The 17,708-nt window shown below is 44.4% G+C and overlaps 1 protein-coding gene across 1 annotated transcript; it reads right to left on the bottom strand.

Annotated features, from left to right (window-relative positions):
- Nucleotides 1-11,848: 11,848 nt before the first annotated feature.
- LOC142591654 (uncharacterized) lies at nt 11,849-16,913 on the bottom strand. Its single transcript, XM_075703939.1, has 4 exons — nt 16,827-16,913; nt 13,925-14,135; nt 12,756-12,943; nt 11,849-11,977 (listed from the first exon to the last, which is right to left on the bottom strand). The coding sequence occupies exons 1-3, from the start codon at nt 16,836-16,838 to the stop codon at nt 12,774-12,776; spliced, it is 393 nt and encodes a 130-aa protein (XP_075560054.1). The 5' UTR covers nt 16,839-16,913; the 3' UTR covers nt 11,849-11,977; nt 12,756-12,773.
- Nucleotides 16,914-17,708: the final 795 nt, after the last annotated feature.

The raw sequence follows: 17,708 nt of genomic DNA, 5'->3' as shown, positions 1-17,708 counted from the left end.
GAATGTCCAGTATCTTTCACTCCGATTGAACAGCGGACTCGGTGGCGATGTCCGTTAAACCATAAAAAAAGTTGATTATCCTTAGGAAAGCGGTCTTCCGCATCATCCAATCGGGAGTGTAGGAATGCAACCTGCTTTGCTATACTCCCAACCGCTTAACGCACGTCAACCAGTTCATGCTGCTATTTTACAAAATTACCGGTCTGAATTTGTATAGTAGCAAGTCTTTCTTTATTATCAGGTATCGCATCCGTCACCGTTTCCTGATATGTTTCTAACTCTGTAATAGTATCCATCATTGCTTTTTTATCCTCCATTCTGTTAGACCTTTGATTCAAATCGCGTAAAGTTTTCAGAAATTCGGATAATGTATCTGATCGTTGTTCCCTCGGAGGACCGGGAGTACTCTCAACGTCACCGCACAGAAGCAATAACAAAGAACAAAAAGGATCAAGCACTGCTTCTGGGCATGGAAGCACGATCATAAATGGATCGTCGGTTTTTAGCCTTGATATGGAAAGGCAACTGACCTGTGGAAAGAACCAAAAGATGTGTGAGACCGTCATTCCTATTGTGCGTCCATGCCCACTGAAGATTTCGTTCGGAGCACCGGCTTTAAGGTGACTCGCTATCCGCGCAGCCAAAGACGTTGAAGGTGCGCAGTGGGCATCAGGCGACAAGTGACCCGTGACGCAAACGCCCTGCCAGAGGAGGGCGGCAGCGCATGGAGACATGGAAGCTGGGAAAGCACCCGCCATCGCAGCTTCATCGCAGGGTTCACCAACTGTACCGTTGCGCTGAGGCACTGATCGACAGGGAGCATTGCATTTGGAGGCAAGCAGCAGTCGCCAGGATAAGACGAGGCATGTGAAGTACAGATGTCTTGAAAACTTGCTTCCGTGGTTAACGAACCGTTGCAGAGCATGCCACCATGACGAGAGATACCATGGCATTCCCAGCCAAGCACCAGGGCACCAAAAAGCTGTGGAATGAACAAAAAGATGTGTGAGGACATCATTCCTGTCATGCGTCTATGTCCACATTGAATTTATTAGCAACAGGAGCATCGAGTGACACTCTCTTTACTTGCGCAGCGCGTCCGGCTCACCTCCTGTGACGAACGGGGGATGGAATTCAACATAACTGCGAAAAACAAATAGAAAAAAATTGCACAGTACCAAATTCATGGGTTTTATTATAGATATTCTTTTTATTTTTATTTATAGATACTGCGATCTTTTAGAAGATCTTAGCAGGGTGGGAAAATACAACTACATTCATACAAAGATACAGTTCAAGCAATCATGCCGACGCTTGAATTCAACATGGCGAAATGACAAATTACACGAAAAGAAAGCTAATAAACTATGTGAGGTTCAGTCATGAATGCAGGTGTGCCTGAAAACGGGATAAGATATTTTGTGTAACGACTTCATCAGGAAGTTTATTCCAATACACTATTGTCCTTGTAAAATAACAGTATTTGAAGCAGTTGTTATGCGGTGTTGATGGGTTTACTGCGAGGGACTGTTTATGACGAGTAGCATAACCAGTTAAATGTGTTAAGATGCGTGAGGTATCAATATGGTAGTGGTCATTCATCACCTGAAAAAAAGAATTTCAGTCGAGAAATACGATTTTCTTCTGTAATCGAAGAAAAGCCACTACGTTCGAGGAGATCTGTTATGTAAATTCGACCGTAAAAATTTTAGATAAATCAGACAGCTTCCTTTTTTTCTTTCTAATTTTTCAATATTTGTTTTTATGTAGGGGTGCCAAATGATTATTGCATATTCTAAAGTAGGACGAACAATTCTATTATATGCAGGAGGCGGACAGCTGGTGTGGAGAATTTTAGCCATTGCCTGAGGCTGAACACTTTGCGAAGACCATTAGCCATTAGAGTATCAGTATTGTTTGATCAGGAAAGAATGTGAGATATGCGTATACCGGGATATCTGTAGGGAGATACTTCGGAAATGGTGTTCTGGGAAAAACTGTTCTGGGCAAAATAGTGGAAGAGAAGAGGCTTTTTCCTTAGTGGTATTCTCATAAAGACGTTCTTTTTCGTAGTTACTAGCCATTTGCCATTGATGGAATCATGCAACTATTTTGCCAGAGTCACTATGTAGCCTGATTTGTTTAATTTGTTTAAAGTTTGTTTAAAGTTTAATTTTGACAGATAGATTATTGCCTATGTAACTTATATAAAGCAATAAGAGGACCCAGCACAGATCCCTGGGAAACGCCAGAAGCAACAGGTAATGCGTTGGAGGAAGTCTGGTTTATCCTAAAAAATTGGAAACGGTTGGTTTAGTACGCTTGTATCCATTTTAATAGCTCATCGTTTCTAAGTATAAAACCTGATTTGTTAAGTAATTTGCTGTGGGTCACTTTTCCGATGCTTTACTGAAATGCATGGATAAAGCGTCAGTTTGCTTTCTATTAGTTATTGTGTTCGGGAAAATCGTGAATTGTTTGTACTGAGTATATAATATCAGAGCATAAGTTGAGATTCAATATCATAGGCTGAGATATAATATAATACAGCAGATGAGATATAACATCAAAGCATAAGTATAATTACGAGTTGAGTGACTGAAATGTCTGCAATATTTATATTTACTTAGAAATCACTGATTACCGCTCATCAAAGCACATAATTGTAGATTTTAGAGACCCGTCAAGTGAGCACCACTTTGGCGAAATTTTGGGAAACCAGGAAGTAGAAAGTCGAAGTAATGACATCACTGATGATGTCACATACAAGTAGGTGGCATGATATTTAACCAGCTACTTAATGAAAAACTGTTGCCTGCCATAGCCTGAACATCTGCCTAGATGAACAGATGTGACGTCACTCCCTCCTCTCTCGCTTCTCCACTACCATCGCGCACCTGCTCACTCGCTCGCAATAGCTGTGCGCACGCTCTCGTTACATGCTTCGACGTCAGCACTGGATAGGCACGCTGCGTACGCCGCTCGCTAAGGGGCTACGCCCCACCAGGTGGCGCGCATTGCGCTTCTTCCTTGCACCTAGCTCGCATGTCCTGCCAGGGGAATGACGCTCGTTCACTCGACATCAAAAAAAAAAAAAAAACACTAACGCCGAGGTGCGAGTGGCATTAAGAGAAACCTAAAACAAAATTGAGGTCGCCTACAATTTTTTACAGAAGGCTGTACTGGTCTTTATCAAATTGCTTTGAATCAAACACTAGAAAAGCTAGCTGATTTCTGCGATGGATGAGGAATGCTAATTAAGCACGGGAACACTGTCCGTCCTTGTATTACCAATAACCTTGAAGACTTGTTTTGCCTGCTGTTCAAAATAACACAAATAGCAGTACTTATGATTGAGCATTACATTTTATCTGGGTATATGCCTCATATACTCACTACATGTTCTACGGCCCATAAAACAATCTCACAAAAAAATTGGGTAAGTACTTTTGAAGCAAAAGCATCACATGGCCCATTGAGCGAAAAACCTGGCATATTACGTCCAGACAACATAAAAAAAATCACCGACCAGGTACTCCGTAGAGATTGTTAACCAGCGAAGCGGAAACGTGTGGCCCCCGTGTTTATGCTTGGGTTAAACCCGACGGTTCATTAGAAGACGGCTTGGTAGGCTGCCGCATCCTTGGTAGGCACTTGCTGCTTGCGCTCGGCTGCACGAGCCCGTTCTTGTGCCCGGGCTGCAGCATCGGTAAGGCGTAGACGAGCTCTTTCCCGGTTCTGCTCGCGGCGTTGCTGATCGAAAACTGCCTGCTCCTGAGGAGTACGTATGACGCGCGGCCTCATTTCGAAGCCGGAGGGAGATTCCTGCGCCTGCACTCGGTCGCTACGGAAAGCAAGGACGTAACTACTAGCGCAGCCAATCGAGCACCTCTCTGTCTTTTTTCGCACATGCGAATTCGGTTGCGCCGGAAGATGTTTCGCCCTACAGGCGACAGACGGGCGGACGGACGGATCGGCTAGCCATTACAGGTTCGTTATAAAATGGCACCTCAATTCCCATTGGCTATCATGCAACGTCACCAGCGCGCCTCGACGGACCAGAGCGGGCGAAAGGGAACATCTGCGCGCCAGGTGCTGCGTGAGGGGAGAGGTTAACGCGATGACTCCCCGTCACCCTCGCTCTCTCTTTCGGAAGGTTGTGTTATCGGCGTGTTTCTTGGTCTTGCAAGCTCTCAGCTGCTATCTGACATCGCCTCGCAAAGGCGAAATCAAAATGCGCCAAGGCAACGCCTCGACCAAGCGTATCAAGGCGCTTGCTTGCCGGCGTGGGGTTGATAACTCGAAAGACCACTGAGTAGCGTTAAAGTTGATGTACTTCTTTCCTGTTCAAAACTCATAAGTGCGTAGGCATTCTCGGATATTTTGCTGCGATAGCAATTATATAGATGCACTACGCACACTTCTGCCGTAGGTGTCACCCTGATTTTCTTTATGGAATGTAAGGGCGATTAAATCGGTCGCCCCGAGCCGCATTATCCATGTGCGAGTTAAAGCTTGGGAGGATGAGCCGACAAACGCGGCTTTGTCTCTCGCGCGCAAGGGCGAAAAGCGGTGAAGAAACGCGCCGCCTTCCGTTTCGCGCAAGGCTTCTGGGGGAGGATAGGGAGGAGTACGCATTCCTTTCTGGGCGGCCCTGGCGGCCCTGGCCCCTGTATCTTCAGAGCCATCTGCGACAGGGACGGAGTCCGCCGTGCTCAGTGTTTTCGTGGGTTCGTTCGCGTTGATGCGAGAGGCAGCATGAAGGTCCTTTCGCTCACTGCTGGTGCCGCACTCCGTCACTCCAGTGTTCTCACAGCGAGTTTCTGCGGTCATCGAGTGAGATGTGTTCTTGTTTGGTTGCGCACGCGTGACACCATGCTTGTTTATTTATTTGGTATAGCTATTTTTACAAGTTCATGCGGCCCATAAAAGTACTATCCCTACTCGGTTCAGCTATGCAGAAATTTGCTTTCGCAATGGATGCTTTGCCTTCCGGGGGAAGCTGCGGCTTTCTTTTCAGCTATATGCATTTCGGTAGAATTTGAACATACCAATGCATTGCGTTGTCAAGTTATTGGACGAGAATGTTGTAAGCAAGGATTTCCATTGCATTTAACCGGAACATAACGTTAAGCAGGAAGAAAACGATAACTCATTCAAATATTTATTCTTTCTGAGAACTGTAGCAGCAGCGGTTGCGGGTACAAGCACAGCCCTAAAAGGCCTTCCTGTTTACTTCAAACTGTACGCCCCGTTCATACAGATGTTCTGCAGGATCAATCAAAGTTCTCGGATCATCTGCTGTATACGCCTGCGCAGCCGTCGTATCTGGGACAACGATGAGCATCGTAACCAAACCTCCCATCATATTGAAGTTATTTGGGTCCGAATCGACACCGCCCAAGCTGAAATACGGTTTATACGCCACCCTAGACCTTGCAGCATATTCACAGCAGCAGTGGTTGTGTTTACAAGCACAGCCCTAAGTGCTCCTCCTCTCCCCTTCACTTTCCTAGTGATTTTTATTTGGAGCATGTTCAACTTTCGACAGGATATGTCGGTAGAGGATGGATTTCTCAGTGACGAAATGACGACATATTACCCCCCCCCCCCGCCCCCCATAGTGGCATTAGATATCAAAAATGTTTTCGATACCACCTTGCCCGAAAGTGTGTTAACAGAACTATCGAACATGCCCTGCGGCATGTTCGATAGGACAAAATCCTTTCTAGACAACCGCACAACCACGATAGGTAAAGGATCCACGTGCTCAGACGTGGTACGGACCCCCGAAAAAGGATCGCCGCAAGGTTAAATTCTTTCACTGCTTCTCTTCAGTTCAGTATAGAAATGAAAGGAGTAGCAGTGAAACTACAACGGATCCCAAACTTAGGACAAGCTATTTGCGTAGACAACGCAATTCTTTCGACCGCTAAGGGATCGTTAGGGGAACTTCAGGAAACCCTCCCGAAGGCACTTAGAATCGTAAAGAACCATGTGGCGAAAGCTGGCATGAGCTTTGCCCTGGAGAAGTCCGATAAAATCCGAGTAAGAGCGCCTTATACTCTAAAGGACGATATACCTCCGATAACGCATGCTCTGGGAGGCCAAACAATACCGCAGGTAGCTAAGCCTCGTATGCTCTCACTATTGATACGAGAAACTTGAGCAGTAAGGCACACAATCGCAACTCTCCGGAAAGTGTTCAACAGTGTGTCTAGAATGACAGAGTAGCCAGAAGTAGGAAAGGCTTTAAGGAGGAAGAGACGACAAGGCTCGTGCAGGAAGTTATCATAAGCCGCATAACCTATCAACTAAGAGCCGTATCAGACTCAGAGGAAACTCTAATAAACGCCCTGTTGCGCAGAGCTTATAACAAAGCACTTGGCCTAGAGATCTGCGCAAGCACGACCCTCTTTGAGGGTACGGGTATTAGTAACACTTGTGAGAAACTGGTGGCTGGAACACTGATGGAACAACGAGAAAGGCTCATTGGTACTGAGCAAGCTCGAGTACTTCGCCGATTAGGGTGCCCACTCAGACCGACACTTGCAGCGTCAAAACAGAACTTCTGCCAACGTACATACGAGCTCAGATCTCCGTGCCCCCAATCCCTAAAAAACAGTAGCGAGAAATATGACAGACAACGGCGCCTTCCACGGGTCAGGTTTGATAGAAATCCGCAGATGTATTACGCTGACGCGTGAAAACAGGTTGACCAAACTTTCACTCTGGTGGCGAACAACGCAAAAATTATTTCTCTAACTGATGAAGTAGTCAGTGGGCACAGCAGAGTTGTGGCTCTAGAAATACGTGACGCTGATAGGAGACCACGTTCTGCTTTAAAACTAAGCCACTCGCCCTCGGTACATCACCTTTTTATGGCAGGCACCTGGCCCACAGCCGCAATCAAAATCCTAGAAAGAAATATTGCGGAACACAACGCTATTACATGGTGTCCGGTGTACGGCGGAATGAAGGGGAGCGACAAATGAAGGGGAGCGCCACCGAGTGATGGAACGCACTCACGCAGAATGTGCGATCATAACAAAAGATACCTTGGAGGCACAGAGACGATGAAGGCAACGGTATAGCTTTCCAGACCCATCCTTGGACTCTGCCCAAATGCGGGACTGGCACAGACTGTAAGCACGTGCATACCCACATCTGCTCCTACTAATGCATATACACCCCACCCGGTACCCCAACTTGTGCCCATGATGCTGGGAAGCCTTCTCTTGACCTTATCACATGGTGGTGCCAGAGTAGGCCAAAACAAATCCAATCACACCTTTTCGGGCAAAACTTCGACAGTTTGCAGAGGGAGGTGTGGCTTGTAAGCCCTTCTCGACCAAGCACAGCATGCCGCGCACGCCAGTGGGTCCCTAGGCTGAGCAACCCATCCGTTGGACCTGGATGTATTCTTCAATAAACGATTATACTTGTTTACCCCAAGTGCTGCTGCACGTTTTTAGCATTACAATATAGATTTGAGTGCCTTTGTTTTCTTACTTCTTACGTGTATGCAATGTTGACTAACGGTGGACTTGGTAGACGATTAGGTGAACTAGAGACAAAATTCGGGAAAAGTTGGAACGAGGTCGTCGAAAAAATTACGGCAGGCCTTCAAGACAAACTTCTTGACGAGGGAATTGATGCCGGCACGACGGAAGCTTCAGGTGATCAATGATCTTTCCCATATTCCACGCACGCAGCTGCTTGATGATTATTACAATGAGGCCTTAAAAGCTTAAAACGAAGCTTTGACGAAAGAAATAATAGGCGATCCCGAGCAATATTCGAGTCTTAATCATGTTTAAACCAGGCTTGCACCTTTTTCATGAGCAGAAGGCTGCGCCAGAAGTGTGGCTTCAATTGCCAAAAAAGATCGAATGCCCTGCCTCGGCCGCGGACCGCGACACGTTAGCTGCAGCCCGCGTTTGCTTCAGAACTAAAAAGAATATTTTTTTACAGAACCGCGCAAGGTACGGATGAATACTCAAAATATTCACTGTTCAAGCCATAGCACTCAAGCTTGTAAATGAGTATCTCTCGCGTGTCAAGACACTTATTTGCAGGCACTAGCACTCAGAACACAGAAGCACTGGCTTTTGATGTGGTCGGAAAACTGCCAAATAAATAAAAGAAACACTGTAGGCAGTCGGGTCTTGCCCATAAGGTCCCATAGTGACATGTAAATCTCCCTGTAACGTCATTCTTACCACACTTGGCTTTTTTATTTCACTGCGGCATCGTACTTTGCAGCTACTGAATTTACATCTTTGTTTTCATTACCTTGCAAGTCCGTGATTCGTTTCAATGCTCGTAGTTTGAAAAAAAAACATTTTAACTAATCACAAATGTGTTGAATAAAAATTATTGAAGTTCTCATGAATTTCTATCAGCATAATTATCAGTATTAGTCAGACTTGTTTAATTACATCTGACAAACATATACAGCTTCTCAAAGTACTGCTCCTAATACTGTCACTGTACCAAGAATAGTCATGGTGCTGTGGCTACGTATATTGCGTCGCATTATCGCAATTACTTAAGGCCAGAACTCCAACTGAATATTAGGCATTCCGAGTCATTTTAGGGTGAATGTGATGAATGCATTCCTTACTCACGACAAGAAGATGGTTGTAGGTTCCGTGTACGGATCACCTTCATCGTCTGGAACAAAATTTTGTGTGGCTTTCAATGGCGTGTTTCACAAACTTGCGACGGAATACAAGGATATGATTATTTCATGAAGCGTAAATAATAGCGTGCTCGATAATACTAATTCCTTATACTATGAATAGAGTGATCACCTAAATCGTTATCCTTACAAATGCCTGATAACTTTTCCTACCCGTTACTGTTATAGGTCACCTAATTTCATAGCTATAAACTCCCCAGATGGTTGTCTCATTCAGCTTTCAGTAACAGATCACTATCCTGCCCTAGTGCCATTAAATGTTGCGAGGGATTGCCTTTACTTAGAATTGCCAAAGGAGCACTTCAACTCATTCCAATTTAAATAAATAGCTATAGCCACTGGGAGCCGGTCCTTGTGGAAGGTGACCTTGAAAAAGCCTTTCAAAAATTTGCCAACATTCTTTGTGACGCTCGTGCAGTGTCTCCTACTGCGGTTCAATGCAAGGAAAGATATTTAGCAATGCCAACTCGATGGATGGCATCTAATCTTCTTAATTGGGTAAGAAGAATAATAACAGGTGCAGAACAACAAAAAAAAAAACACTCGCCATTTAACCTTCCCTGATGCATAAGTTACAACTACTATTCTAATCTGGTAGCAAAATTAAGCGGGCGAAGGTAAGGTGCTATGAAATGAAAATAAAGAGGCTGGAAATGACCTGCGGAAATGGTGTAATAGCATGAATTACGGCTTAGGTGGGTCTAGTTCCCGTACTGCCATCACATCTCCTATTACAGCTGCCATCCCAGCTATGATAAGCCAATTGACCTATTAGATGCGGTTTGTTAATTTTTAGCGCTGACCGGAATGCTTGTACTGTTACACTCGATCACGCATACCTTCGTGCACCTCGCGGCGTTTCTTTTTATCCTGCATGGCCTGATGTCGTATTTACAGTCAACCACAAACTTGAGGATCCAAGCCGTGGTCCTGATAATTTCCATGCTTCCCAAACTAAACTGATAGCTCAATTGATATTCCATCCTTTTTCCCACATCATCAACCAAATTTTTAAGACAGGCGTATTCCCATATCTTTAGAAAAAGCAAAAGTAATTCCGGCTTTCAAGAGTCGTGATAAACGACAGGCACCAAACTGTAGATTGTTAGCCAATATGTTATTTTTAATTAAACTATTTGTTAAATTGCTCCTACAAAGGCAAATTCTCTAAGTTCAACATTTTGTCTTCACAGTAATTTGGTTTCAGCAGCAATTTTCTACTGAACTCGCATGAATAGATTTAACTGACAAAATTAAGCTTTCCATTACCGCACGGCAATCTAGTTGGCACGTTAAGTTGAGATTTTACGAAATTATTAGACACCATTGTCCATGAAGTATTGTTTAACAAATTTAACGCCACTGGGATCATTGGTTCAGCCTTAACATTAATCCGCAACTACCTGCTTGATGGGGAACAAATTGTGTTTATATCTGGTAGCCATTCTAAGCCTATTATTACTAACACTGATGTCATAGGCGATCCCCCTTATGTCTTTCACCAAGGGATCTCCCGCTGTAAAGCATAACGTTCGATGCTTGGACTGCTTTGATATTTAATTTATAATAATGACTTCCCCCGGAGCTTAACATTTTCTGAACGTATACTCTCTGCTGACAAAACAACCATTCTTTCTTCTAATGAACATGTCGATATTTTCCTATCCATACTAAATACCGATGCAGAAAATATATTAAACGTGCGTAACAAGAATGGACCCTAATTTACCACTAAAATTTTGCTTTCTAATTTTCACACCTCCGCAAAGAAGGGTCCCTGCAAGTTCGTCTATACGCGCTATCAACAGACTTCTTGCTGAGCCTGACCACGCTTAGTCGTTAGGCATCAAACTGGACAATCATTTAACGTTTTACATACATATTGCCGCATTAACCAAGACACTAGCGTATCGTATTAGAGCACTAATTAAAGTTTACTATTACTTTGCAACGACATTTCACTTGTTTTCAGCAGAAAATACGAGCTGAGCAGAAAAACACGACGCCAAAGACAAGGCGTTACAAAGTGGCAGCGATACAAGGTCATGTCCGCTCCATCCCACTGTATCATCTGCTGTTGCTCTCTTATGTACACCCACTCCAGCTTGAACCTATTCCCCGATGTATTCAGCTCGTATATTTTAAGCACCCGAACTGTATTACCATGATCCTGACGCAAGAACAACACTCCAGCGTTCATACATCCAGTCTTCGTAATGATGTGGCCTACGCGGCTGGGAATCCAAAATTGAACTTGTGGCAGAACGCCCAATGAGGACCACATTGATGGATCATTATTTCTTTCACCTGCTTATCGTAATACCGCCGAATAACGTTGCCGTTCTTGCAGTAACGTTTCCATGTATCTCCCACCTACAAGATTATTCACTGCTTAGAGCAACTGACTGTTTCACTGCGTGGTAAAATAAAGGCGTCTGGAATGAAACAAACAAGTGGTTCTAGGACCAGTCATCCCATAAAGTTGTCACTAACTCTATATTCACAACAAACGGTCTGTACTAGGGCCTTCTGTACTTACTAACCCAACCTTTAGAGCATCAGGCGGACCATGCCCACAAATTTTGCCACAAAATATGGCGTTTTGGCTGGGAAGCCACTTTGATTTCTACTTGAGCTGGTTGGTGTAGCATAGTGTGAGTTCTGGAAGACCAGTGCTCAGACGAAGCACAAGTACGTTACGCTGTGCGTGGCTCCTGTTATTTTCAGTTGGCTCGCACGCTTTATGTGCGTGGTTGGGCCGGAACGTGCTTTTCACTAAATTTCATTTATTAGCACTTGCTATAGCAAAGCGGAAATGAGAGTTTATTATTGACGCTATTACACCGTAGTCAAAGACATGATTTTAATTTCAACACATTCGGTTTCCTAACGAAAGCGTGGCACAAGAAAATAGTTCGTTACAAACACAATACCTTGCCGCATTCATGGCCATGAATCACACTCGTGATCTCACGCTTTTCGGGCAGAACTTGCCTGCATGAACTTTCAGATTTAGCGCTTGGCTGTTCGAACGCACGCCCTGTGTGAAACTTATTATGTGCTAACTTTGAGCTCCTCATACGTATAACGTAAAAACCATCAACACAAAAGCTGCAACAAGTCCCAATAGCAAAAGTCATTTGTAAAAAAAAATGTTCTTCGCATTTTATTTCGGAAATAAATAGACTTGTTTATTTGGAGGGCCAATGCATCGAACAAACCGTCTTCATGGCACTTTTGCCGGCCCCATTCTTCCGGTATTAAAACTCTCTCCTGGAATAAATGAAAAAAAGTGCAAGAGTGAGTTTACCACCGTGCATGGAACTGCAAACCACAGCTGTATTCATTGTGGATATTTTCATTCACTGTCCCGCGTTGAAACTACCATGCACTTCTAACCTAAAATTTATATAAACAGTCTGGTTTTACATCCACACGCTGCACATTGGTCAATGAGGGACGCCCTATTAGAGGGCCCTCGACGAAGCTGGACCATAATGGGTCCTTTCACATTTACGTGAAGTTCAGTGCACGAGTGTTTTTCCATTCCGTCTGCACTGGAATATGTCGGTCGCGCTTGGGAACTGAACCAGCGACCTCGTGGTCAGCAGCAAAATGACATAGCGACTGAGCCACCGTTGCGCGTAGCACCCCAACCAATCATGTTTCGTGGTTCTTCCGAAGCCCACTAAGACTAATAATATTACTTACGCACTGGCAGAAATGAGATACACTGCAGGCTCTTTACACAATTCAAATAATGAAGCATTACGGAAGATTATTTAACTTCGTTATTTGAGTGGACTATATAGGAGAGTTTTACTGCGCGAATCGGTGGCATCAGAAATAGATTTCGGTGTAAAAAAATATTTGTGGTTTTATACATGCGTGAGTGTTTTCTTTATTCAAAGACCTTACTGTCTATTACTATCCGAACAATAACCCTATTCGGCTTTTCTTTTGAATTTTACTGCATAACCGCACGTAAACGAAGCGGACAAAATAAACAGTATTAAAACGACGCACGCATTGACATGAAAAAGATAATTACCTTTCAATAACTGATAATTCAGCCATGATAGCCGTAGCCATGACCATTGCCAAATCCGTGACCATAGCCGAGGCCGACAGCCTTCACAACACCACCGTAACCATGACCGCCATAGCCATATCCAAGGCCGTGTCCGTAGCCGAGACCATATCCGTGTCCATAGCCGTGTCCGTAGCCGACAGCCACAGCTAGAAATTGGTAACAAGAAGTGTGAGTATTCTTTAACACACGCAGAAAAATACTTTGAACAAAAACAATTCGTCCTGACATTTTAATTTAATAAGTGCAGAAAGCTATACTGCAGACGTAGACACGCAAAATGATAAGAATTACCAAAAGTACAAACCGAAACCATAGCAAAGCGAGGAGCACGGGAAGGCATCTGGATAGCCCAACAAAACGAGGACACAAGAAGAAACGAAGCCAAAGACAAGCGCTTGTCTTCACTTCTTCTTGTGTCCATGTTTTGCTGCACTATCCAGATACCATTCCACGATGACCGACCGACAAACCCATATCGCCACCCTCGAGGCGCACGGAAATCAGCGCGCTGGCTGCCCGCTGTTGGGTAACGTGAACAGAATGTCGCCTCGAGAGACGCGGCCGTGCGAGCGTCCCACTTTCGGTTTCACAGAGTCTCCCTACCGAAAACTCCCATTCCAAACTTGTGCAGGTAATTGCAGTTTCCAAGGTAAAGAAGTTGATATGACTTGCGCCGAGAGCTCACTTGAATTTCCCAATTACAATCAACCCACTGGAAATACAAGTTAAAACTTTAGTTTTTAGTTTTTGTTAGTTAGCGACTAATTACTGCGTTTTAACCGTCGCCCCTTACTCAGCAGCACTGTCGGCGTGTCTCTGAAGGAAGAGTCCATTTATTGAGCACGGTTCTTTTTCAATGTTTAAATTTTTCGTACAAGCACCATGTATCGAAACACCATGTAGCGAAACACCATGTAGGGAGCTAATACTCACCCCTGTAAAAACAACATCATAACTCTTATAATAGTAAAGTGAACTGTTCTGACTGCGCGCCGAAGCTTCGTTTATTCCATCGAGTTGTACAGCCAAAACAATTACATACCTTCAAATTGTAGAATGGAAAGCCATCAATGCTATAAAACTAACAGCGCTCACACAAAACACAACACAGAAGTACTTCAGCTCACCGCGGGCAGGAGCGACGTGGGCAGTCTTGGTGACGGTGGTGATGGCGAAGGGACCGTGACCATATCCGTAGCCGCCATAGCCGCCATAACCGTAGCCGTGGCTATATCCAAGGCCATAACCCCCGTAGCCGTGGCCGTAGCCAACAGCCACTGGGGCAGCCACGTAGCCGCCAAGCGCGACGGCAACGAGGCCGATGAAAGCGAGTAGTGTCTGCGAAAAGCAACATATGACACTAGCTGCACACAAATGCAGAAGAAATTATCATCGCATTCAGTGAAGTCCGTATTTCCTGTTATGCCACTTTCTGCAATACACCGCTGCACTGTCGCATATAGCGTGCGCATAGAAAATCATTTGGCGTGATATTATAAAACAGGGAGTATTGTGTCAAATCAATTCCGCAGAATGCAGCAAGCTGGAGCTCCACGAAATGAGGAAACGTCATCCACCCATTTATAGCTCGAAGCTACAAAGGAAACCCGCCACGAATTCTCAAAACAAAGCGTCCTCGTTAAGGAACAATTTGTCTTGGTCCAGATGCAAATTTCTTTACAGCTTCGTGCTACACACGTGTGGATTACGGTTTTGCTTTATAAGAAGTATAAATAGAAAAACTGCCCTTCAAATGCCCAAGCACTAGACAACGGTCAATAATCAATAGCCAACATTCATGAAGTTCCTGGTAAAGGTAAACTCGCGTTGTATAACCTAGCGCAATACAGCACACACGCTCACACACACACACAGACACAGATATATATATATATATATATATATATATATATATATATATATATATATATATATATATATATATATATATATATATATCTTGAGCGTAGCTGCAAGGTAGTAGAACAGAACATGTATTTCATTTCAGTTTCGACCGGGCGACTGATATTCCTGAGGGTTTTCTTGTAAACGCTGACGAAGATCGGTCCATTGGTCGAAGCTGGTGCCATTGCATACTTGTGCTGTTTACCTTGTAGCACAACTCAAGTTCTTAACATTTGAAAGGTAGCCAGAATAATTGCTCTGTGCGTAGGATATATATATATATATATATATATATATATATATATATATATATATATATATATATATATATATATATATATATATATATATATATATATATATATATATATAACCGCAAACGACAAGGTAGCATTTCGAAATCGTCGTGGAGCACTGTTGTTTCAAAATCGAGCTTAGCTGTTCGGTGCATGTAGCTCAACAGGCTTTATCTGTTTTTGTCCATTCATGCTTTATTTAGAAACTATGGGGCCTAATGTACTTGCTGCAACAGAGGTGCATGCACTGCAATCGTTCTTTTTAATGCGCGAACCCTGAGTTTTCGTTTCAGCTTTGAAAACCTCACGGCAGTTATGTTTTGCAGCGTGGCATGGATTATTTGAAGAGGCGAGGATTACCTTCTGGCATAAATAAAGAAATATAATATGACGTCAGAGATCAAATTCACTGGCTCTCATGGAAAATAGCGCTTCGTGTGGTCGACAAATTCGACTTCGCACTGCCATCTCCTAACCGCCTGGTTAGCTCAGATGGTAGAGCGGCTGCCCCGGAAAGGCGGTAGTCCCGGGTTCGAGTCCCGGACCACGACGAATTTTTCTTCAGCTATGAGGCTTTTCCTTCGAGGAACCCGTGTGGGTTTCCTTTGTAGCAATTGCTACGAACGGGTGGATGTCTGATTTTCCCTTTATTCATGGAAAATAATATTTAAGACGGATTTTGCATTTTTTAAACTTTAGCAGGTCTATTCTGTAAGAAAGCTGCAATCGCAAGATTAGCACACTTTTCAGTGACGTTCCATATGGCGACGTCGAAAAGAATTAACTTTGAAGTTACCGTGCTCTAAAATGCGAAGGAACAAGTCTTTAAGAAAAGAACAGTCGAAAGAACTTCATTGACGGATACAATCAAGTGGGCACGAGGAGGGAGGGGTCGCAAGTACACGAACGTTCTTCGAGCCCGGCTTGACAACCTCCAGCTAAACGTGCACAAATTCCTGCAATGAGTTAGTGTGGAATATTTCATAAAACAGCCTACAGATAAAATAAAAAATGTGCGGATGATTTTGATTATCACTTCTGTTACGCTCCTAATGCTTCTTGCTTGAGAGACATATGCTGCGTGAAACAATAGACAATCTACCCTGATGCTCTGCATGCTTGATTGCTTCTTCGAACAGGACCAACAAAACTCTAAAGCGCCACTGTTTATTTCAATGAAATTAAATTTCATGCTCGTTAAAACGGACGTACGGGCGAGTTGGTAAGCCATATTTGAGACAGAACGTGTGCTGCTTCGATGATTGCACGCTTTAGTTAACATAGTAAACAAGCGAACATAGTAACCAACTATCGCGGGAAATCATCGAAGCAGCGCACATCGCCTGGTCAAAAGACGCATGCGTCAGTAGCTCCTCCTAATCGATTACGTCCAAAGAACAGGCCTTTTTCGCGGGGGGGGGGGGGGGGGGGATATATGATAAGTTATCTCCCTTGTTACGTGCGGCATGCATGATTGACTGCGAATATATGTATGTTTTTTTTTCGTTTCTACTGTTCGTTGGAGCTCATATATATTCTTCGTTCCAAGCAATGAACTTCAGTTGCAAGTCAGCGCTCGTCGGTGTCGCTTCTCCCTGCTTGTTCCCGTCAAAACCGCGCTGTTCTGTTTCAAAAAAGAAATTTCGTGCACTTCACTATATCGAACACAAGGGTTGCAGCAGTCCTTCCTTCGTACACCACTATTTTCCTGTGCGGGCAAGTTCTTCCTTCCATTCTGCTGTATGTGCAACCAAGTGAGCGTCAATGAAACGCGCCCATGAAGTGCCCATTACGGTCTCAATGAAGATAATAATTGCGCAGAACTCACAAGCGTGCTCATGGGTGCCGTTGAAGTTTGTGGTTACGGACAAGTTCGGCAGCGGCCGAGCGCCCGCTTTTATACGCCCGGCCCCACGGCGGAGGGCGGGGCTTTCGTTCGGGCGAGACAGCGCGTGCCTAATGCGCGCGGGCCTTGCAGTTTCATGTCTCGGAGAGGGAGAGCGTACGATAAAGGAAGGTCAACTCCACCGGCGGTCGGTCGTGCTCGCGTGGGTAGCCGGAGGCCGAATTGCGAACACGCGTCACTATAACTGTCCTGACTGCTATGTCCCTACGCAGCGCGTAGAATTGAGGCAGGTGAGCGCTTCTCGCTAAATGTGCCGGTGTTGCGCGTGGTATTGTAGATGGTGTTAAGTCAGTGGCTGCAACTGCGTCGCCCATGTACTGCTGTCAACAGCATGAACGGCCCGGTCCTTGAAAAGTCGCGTAAAAATAAGAGAATCGACACATCCTTTCACTTTACGTGGTGCATCCTACCGGGAACACTCACCCGTGTAAAAATTATCTTTTTTTCAGTTCACAAAGCAATCTGCCCCTTTCTGCAATAAAACACTGCCATTGTCATACGTAGTGATCCGCTTCGTACTCTTCACTGCATTCTGTGCAGACAGAACAAGTAAAGTGTCAGGGCTTCAAAACTTACGCTTTGGTGAGAGCAGTGCGGTCTTCCTTCTCTTAAGTAGCGTGGCTTTGTTGCGAGTGATCCTTTCCGTGGTAAACCACTCCTGTGGTGAATAGTTCTTAGACTGCTAGTCCTACTTGGATACTGGGATATTCGGCTCCTTTGGGCTTTGGTGTAAACTAACCTAGGTTGCAATGTTTTGTCTTTCTGCAACACTAATGTCTGCCATTGAACGCGATTACTACCTCA

The sequence above is a fragment of the Dermacentor variabilis genome, chromosome 8 (genome assembly GCF_050947875.1).
Source record: "Dermacentor variabilis isolate Ectoservices chromosome 8, ASM5094787v1, whole genome shotgun sequence".
In the NCBI taxonomy this organism is placed as follows: domain Eukaryota; kingdom Metazoa; phylum Arthropoda; class Arachnida; order Ixodida; family Ixodidae; genus Dermacentor; species Dermacentor variabilis.
The sequence above is the reverse complement of the archived record's forward strand: the minus strand, read 5'-3'. Positions and strand labels throughout refer to the sequence as shown.

Bases quoted from the DNA above. Each gene is read 5' to 3' on its own strand.
- LOC142591654 (XM_075703939.1), bottom strand. The intron at 12,944-13,924 runs GTGAGCTGAAGT...ACCAATTTCTAG, and splicing joins CCACGTCGCTCCTGCCCGCG to CTGTGGCTGTCGGCTACGGA.